This window comes from Maylandia zebra, linkage group LG11 (genome assembly GCF_041146795.1).
Source record: "Maylandia zebra isolate NMK-2024a linkage group LG11, Mzebra_GT3a, whole genome shotgun sequence".
Taxonomy (NCBI): domain Eukaryota; kingdom Metazoa; phylum Chordata; class Actinopteri; order Cichliformes; family Cichlidae; genus Maylandia; species Maylandia zebra.
The window spans coordinates 1,349,834-1,357,377 of NC_135177.1; the positions used below are offsets into that span (position 1 = coordinate 1,349,834).

The following is a 7,544-nucleotide window of genomic DNA, read 5'->3' on the forward strand; positions in this document are numbered from 1 at the left end:
CCAGTCTAAATGGAGTAAAGTTTACTCTTACGGTAGAGTTAAACTTTCAGAGTTAAATCTACTCTATTCAGTGCAAATATTTTAATACACATGATGATAATTTACTCAGTTTAGTATAAAATAAAAACAACTCCACCCTAATTTTACTCTGAGTAGAACAGAATTTTACTCTACATAGTATTTTATTCTAAATAGAGCAGAATTTTACTCAGAATTGAATTCTAATTTATTTCAAATAGAACAACATTTTCACTCCAAATAGAATTAAAATTTTACATACAACTAAATTTTACTCTAAATAGAATTAAAAGAAGAAAAATATGTGACTTTATTTCGCCCTCTATGTATTATCATTCACTGCAAGGTACAATAAATAAATCAGAAATTATTTATATTTTAACAGCCACCTTTATTGTTCACAGGAAACAGTATGGTACAATATAAAAACTGGAATCACTATCACTGTATGACACCTGTAAATCAAATGCTTTACAACAGAAAAGCTCTTCAACACAAATTACATGAGGTCCATCTCTTGTACACAAAACTTGAACCCAGAAAATGTGCCATAAACTTGAGCACAACCAAACTGGCCACCTTTAAGACGAAGAGTCTTACCAGAACAGAGTCCATGGATCACTTTGAAATGCTTTATCAAGGAATTAGCATTTGTCTGGGACCTCTTGCAAATGAAACAAAACATTCCAGCTCAACACTCTTAGTAGAAAAAAAAAATTCAACGCAGCATCCAAGCCCTCAACTCTGCAACCCTAGGATTCACTTTGGTTGTATCAACATCTATCTCGTAAATGGTGGTCTGCAGGAAGTTGTACATATTGACCAGATCGTGGTCATATGACGTACCAAAGACAAAGTGAGCTTTGAAAAGCTCATCAAAACAAGCAAGAGAGCCTGGTGACTTACAAGGTACTGCATGTTTGTCTATCACAATGAAGTACTTGTGAATCACATTCCTCTGAGTGCCCACTGCAAGAAGGTATGGTTGAAGGCTCTCTGTGATGCCATCGAGATGCCCCTGGATGCTAGTTCCCGTCTGTGACACAAAGACAGATAAACGTTCCAACATGATAAGACTTCGGTTAAAAAACAAGAAGCTGACAGAATTAAGGACAGATACAAAACAGACAAAACTAGTTCAATTTTAACTACTAGCTTGTCAAAACTAGTATCTGTTATCTGTATATCTACAAAAATCTATATGCAGATATAATCTATATAAATATGTTAATTACCATGACAGTTAATTTGTTGAAATTGTAGCATTTCTATTTACAATGAACTTAAAGTTTGGAATGACTTGTTGTTTGTGTACTTTACTCAAGTGATAAAAGAAATGTGTGATGTTGCAAATACAGCCTACATATGGTTGTGGAAGACATAAAGGCTGCTTGACTGAGCTGTATACATCTCTTGGTAATGACTAAATTCATAGTTGTATTTAAACATACACCTTTTAGTTCGTCTGAAATATTGTTATCAATGTAAATATAACTAGTTATGTTTCCTTTACTGTAACTTTACCTTGACAAACTTGACAAGATGGTCACAGGCTTGTCTGGCTGAGAGCTTTCCTGGTCTCTTGCGGCCATGAGGTGATGGTGGTAACAGGTGTACAAGGATCAAAATGGATGACATGTCACTGTCCCATCCTGGAAACATAAGTAAATTGGAAACAATAATTAGCTGCCAAAACACGTTATCTGCAACTGTGTTAACACTTACATTATAAAGTTTTGGAAAAAAAAAAAGCGACAGCAGGTGACGGTGTTACACTTTCAAATGCTCCAATTAAAACATAACAATAAAATTCCATTTATTTTATCTCACCATTTTCCACTTCTATTGTGCATTCAGCATTTTGCACAAGGTACTGAAGGTCATCTGATTGCGTGAGACCACAGCTTTGTTTGAGGACTTTCTGCTTGTAGATAGTGGGCCACTTCTCCAGGAACTTCACAGAGGTGGCTTCATCGAACATCAAAGTAAAATCTTGTTCAATCTGCAGAAGAGATGAAATTAAGTTTTTGAAACTCCTTGTATCAAACAACTTTTATGCTCACTTTTTTCTCAGATGCACCTCAACTTATAAATGTAACAGTGAGGGAAGTTGAAGGTAAGATAAACATACTAATCCTCCTATATCCAGGAATCTTGGGAAGTCCAAAAAGATATCAGATGACTTCACTGGATCATGAATCATCTTTTGGCGATAGTTGAAGGTCTGCTTCATCTTCATCATAACAATTCCTTCATCAGCTGTATGTTTCATCAGTGCAATAGCCTCAGAACACAAGCTGTCTGTCATTAGGCAGTTGTCTTCTCTGAAACAGTCTCTATCAGATGTTGGGCCCCCTAACAGTGGATATGAATAAGACAAAAAAGTGACACCGTGTCCTACAAGGCTTGAGAACTCAGCTAGAATTTTCATGCATGCAGTTTAGTCTCCAGATGAGTGAGACTTGAATTATAACTACTAACAATATCACATACCCATTTGCGTTTTTGACATTCTGGGAGTCTTGTTTTGTCCATTAGAAGCTTCCTTTTGGATAAACTTCAATCTCCAAGCCAGATACCCACTCCCATCTTCTGCATTGTAAAAATGCTCCTAAAATTAAATGAAATATTTTAATTAACATGTTAAAATATATTTACACTTTCAATCTGAAAATTGCAGCAATTGAGCTCCCTTGCTCGGGACTGGAGCGCTGAACTCTAAAGGGATTTAAATAATGAGAGTTAAGAAAAGGCAGCACAGAGGAAAGTCCTGCGAAAAGAAAAACATCTTCAGCTTTACTCAATCCAGAGCCAAACTGTTAAGTAAATTCTACATATATTTCATGCCTGAAAAATGTCTTACATTCACGAGTGAAAAGTAAATTGTTTGAACTTATTCTTTTTTGTACTTACATAGCCCAGCCTGCTCCTAGGATCAGCCAGGTATGGGAACAACGTGATGATACCCTTTGCATATTTCTCTTTAACACGTCTTGAAGGACTTGTCCTACACAGACAAACACAAAGTTGAAAGTCTAAATACCACCTCTAAGAAAATAAATGAATGAATAAATGAGAAATGAATTTATCATATATATACTTATGAAATAACTATGTCAGCATACCCATGTTCACTTGTCATATGTGCAACTAATATCTTGACCATGTCACGCCGTCTGCTATCCGTTAGGCTTTTTGTCCGGGCGTACTCATTGATGATCCTCTCTCCTCCTGGTTTGTTCTTTAGAACATCTTCAACCATCTAAGTTACAGTAAAATAGAGCGATATAATAATATATAATCAATATATCATAAATATTTTTCTTGTGATACTAAAAAAGCTTTCAGGTTCGTTCTAGATCAAATCAAAGGTCTATAGTCACGAATACATGTTATTTTTTTTAAGTATGTTTTAGTATAGAATTGAGGTTCATTAGATATTCATGATCACTGTGCTTCAAAGCCACCTAAAGTTCTGTTAAAAAGCACAAATAATTACCCTTAAATTTGTCTGTCTCTCAAGCACACTAACTTTTTATGTTGCCGATCTGGTCTACAATTTGCAGACCTGTGCTGAAGGAAAGACAGCAGAATCTTGTGCTTTTATGACAGTGATAATAATACATATAATATATTCAAATTTGTGTCAACTTTCTGAAAGGGTATACAGCAAACTACATAGCTTACTCGGGCAAGAGAAGTGTCGTCAGCTCTCCGTCTTGTTGTAGGACTGTGTTCCAATAATATGGTGTCATCAGAGTCCACTTCAATTTCTCCACTGGAACTGGTAAAGGAGGTGCTTGCAGAAGAATCTATCAAATCATAAAAATTATAGAGGTCACTTTTGTGCTGCCCCTGACTGCAACAATGAGGTTCATGTAGCTGGGTTTGTAAAGTGCTTTATGAGTGAGCAGTGTTGAAGATTTTTAGTTGTAGTGCCTTGATGTTCCTGTTTTAGCCAATGAGTGACAGAATCGATAACATAAACTAATTTAAGTTTATTAGTCACAACCAACCACATGACATCACATTCCATAACAAACAGAAAATCTTTTTAAATGTTTAGCAGTTATTTCTTAAATCCAGCTTCAGAAATAGTTAAATCCATGTCAGTTTTTGAGAGCAGGGCTCCATGATGTAAATTAGCCTTTATATGTTTAGTGTTTCATGTCTTCTTGCCTTCTTGTTTAAGTTCGTATGATGGTTAGTGTTATTTACACAATCATAAACATTGTAGTACCCAGCAAAATATAGGATTATTTGAAAACAATTCAGTAAATTTATTAGCTTGCCTTACACAGAACATGTTCTACTAGCCAGGACTTAACCCTTGTGTGGTGTTCGTATTTTTGTTACTCAGCCAGTGTTCATGGGTCTGGTGGACCCGCTAGAGTTTTGGCTTTCCAAATTAACACTATCAAACAATTTTATGTTAAATTACTCAACAGATGTTTACTTCATCCCAATTACAAGACATATGAACAGCAAACATGGTTAATTTTTTCCCTTTACCTTTGTTAGATCACATTTATGAATTAATGTGCTTCTCGTTTTTCTTTTATATAAAATGTTATAAATAAATCAGTTATAATCAAGTGGAGTGAGTGGAAAGACACAACACATTTACACGTGAAAAAATAATTAATTGTTTAATTTTTCTTTTGAAAAAAACTGAACACGGGTCTCACAGACCCGAACACCATACAAGGGTTAAAGCATGAATGACACAGTGGCTCAGTGATTGAGTGATTCTAGTGACATTTACCTTTCTGCAGATGTTAGATTTTTCTTTGCTTAAGTTAAAATGCTGTTACCAAGCTGATGGGACATTAAACTGTTAAAAATTCCATCAGGGATAGAAACTCATCATTATTCCATTCCCGTGGGATCCTGAAAAAAGTTTGGCCAATCTTAATATTTGGACCAAGTAATTTGATAGGACAACTGACTGTGCTTACGTAACTGCTCACACCCTCTCCACTTGCAACCAGGAAATAAACTGGACTGTGGTTTCTCTCCCCACTACCCGGTCAATTAAAAGTTTAAAAATGACGATGATGATGACATTCCAAGATACTTACCATCTGGATTTGGACCTTGTGCTTGACAAATCTCTAGCACACCAAGGTTTTGTTTTTTCATAAGGAAATCAAAAACATCCTCATCAACTTCAGTCTTTGAGTCATCAAAAACTTTGAAGTCCAAGTTTGGAATGTTGAACTTCTTGGCAACTGTGAACATTATAAAATTGCATTATAGATTTGAAATTAATACCAGAACAAGGCAAAAAAAAAAGTGAAATTACATAGACTGAACCAGAAAAAAAGCCTAAACATTTGGTATAGCAGCTATTATAGCACCATCCCCAAAGCTTGACTTATTCACACAAGCTATGAAACACACTGGAAACTTTGATTTTTTTACTCACCACATTCCAAAAACGATGTGTAGGTCAGTTGGCCCTCAAAACAGATGTACTTTTGTTGTTCTCTATACTTTACACGCACAGCTTGCATCCTTCATGATATGAAAAGGATATTGTTAAATAATCTGATTTATTACAAATACTTGCAAAATTGAACAAAACACACACATATATTCCTTGTATGTCTTACAATCTCACGATGCTCTGTTCTGATGAAAAAGCATGTAAAAAAAAAAACACATAAGTAATAGAAAGCTCTACATTGCAGCAATAGGAAGTTTGTATAATGCTAATCTAATACACTAGGGGCTACAGACTGCAACCATGCACACAATTCAATTCTGAGTAAAAAACATGTGCTCACCTACCATTTTGGATAAAACATTGGTGCACAGGATTTGTTAAAAACACACTTCCCTGGTCAATTATACTACCTAAAAACAGCTATTCAGCAATGCTAAATTAAGTTTATTGAAATATAGCTGTCTGAGTGGTCGAACAACATTAATTTTGTTGGAAGCTAACATTAGCATAAACCTTGGCAATTATGTAGCATGTAAGACCCACAAACTCAGAAGCTGTAATATGACCTGCACTCAATCTACAGCAGGCGGTGCTGGACCAAGGCCAGGAAGATCGTGAAGGACCTCAGCCATCCCAACAACAGACTGTTCTCTCTGTTGAGGTCAGGAAAGCGATTCCGCTCCCTGAAGACCAACACAGAGAGACTGAGGAGGAGCTTCTTCCCGCAGGCGATACGGTCTCTCAATCACACCACCACACAGTACTGACCCACACATACAGTTCTTACACACACACTGGACTTTCTGGACTTTGTTTTTGCACAACACTGGTCACTATATTCTTCATTTCCGGTTAATACTTGTACAGCTGCTGTTATTGTGTATATATTTATTTATATTTAGATTTCTTCATACATTCTTATATAGTTCTATATTGTGTATTTTGTTGTACAGTTATTTTATTTTCAACTTTAATTTATATATTTATCTTTATCTTATTCTTTCCCAGTTAAATTTACCCTTCATTCTAATTTGTGTTGTACAGTTATTTCATTTTTAACCTTAATTTATATTTTATTCCTTCCTAGTTAAATTTACCCTTTTTAATTTTTCATATTTATTTCCTATCTTATTCATAGCCTTTTCCTTTTTTGTTCTCTTTAGGTCACGAGCAGTTGTCCAAGCATTTCACTACATATCGTACTGTGTATGACTGTGTACGTGACAAATAAAATTTGAATTTGAATTTTAATACATGCATTACCCTTCACATAAACAAAAACTCCACATTTTATTCTATATAAAATCATTATTTAGCACTTTGCTCACTTACCTGGCTTATGCTGACAGTCGCCTCCGTTCCACTGCGGGATAAGAAAATGGCAGCAGAAACGAAACTTAAGAAGCGAAAATGGGCGTGGTCGTTCTATATTACTCTGATAGAATTTCCTCTGTTTTTTGGCTCCAACTGTAGCGGCCAATTGAAGTGATTAGGTTCCAAAACGTGCAATAACTACTCTTTTAGATGAAAATGATGTTGACTCTGGAAAAATTACTCTCTCCGTTTTCCTGTGTGAGTACATTCAGTGTTTAAAACAGAAGTTGTGCAGGTCTGAGATCAGCAGCTTTCTGAAACACCAAACTGAGGTCCTGTTAATGCTGATGTATAGTTACACAGTTACAGGGGTGATTAATCCTTTTGACTTGTTGTCTTTAACTTTATCAATAAAACAGCTGCAGCTTTCAGTGACAGCACATGTGGTACTTTAACCTTTGTACTGTTTTCTTCAGTTAATTTTGGAGTTACTACAAAGAGTGAAGATATAGGATGATCTGTCTGCTGTCACTGGGTGGTGCTGAGGTCTGAATCTGAGGACGGCTCCTGTAATCACAAACAGAATCATCACAAACTGAAATATAAAGTTTATCTCAAATCTGAAATAGAGCTGATCCTTCTGTCCTTACACACTCGGGATCTGAAGTTGTTCAGTCCTACAGTTCTGCCGACAGCTGTTTAATTTTTATTTGTTTTAAAGGCCTGTACAGAGTACTGCACATGTGACTTTGTGAACATAACT

At 35.6% G+C, this 7,544-nt stretch overlaps 1 protein-coding gene across 1 annotated transcript; it reads right to left on the reverse strand.

Annotated features, from left to right (window-relative positions):
• Nucleotides 1-408: 408 nt before the first annotated feature.
• LOC106676151 (uncharacterized) lies at nucleotides 409-7,135 on the reverse strand. The gene is made up of 11 exons (XM_014412175.3): nucleotides 6,800-7,135; nucleotides 5,447-5,535; nucleotides 5,100-5,249; nucleotides 3,706-3,830; nucleotides 3,144-3,280; nucleotides 2,932-3,025; nucleotides 2,512-2,629; nucleotides 2,150-2,373; nucleotides 1,849-2,020; nucleotides 1,543-1,670; nucleotides 409-1,054 (listed from the first exon to the last, which is right to left on the reverse strand). Exons 2-11 carry the CDS (start codon nucleotides 5,532-5,534, stop codon nucleotides 737-739), a joined length of 1,554 nt encoding a protein of 517 aa, XP_014267661.3. The 5' UTR covers nucleotide 5,535; nucleotides 6,800-7,135; the 3' UTR covers nucleotides 409-736.
• Nucleotides 7,136-7,544: the final 409 nt, after the last annotated feature.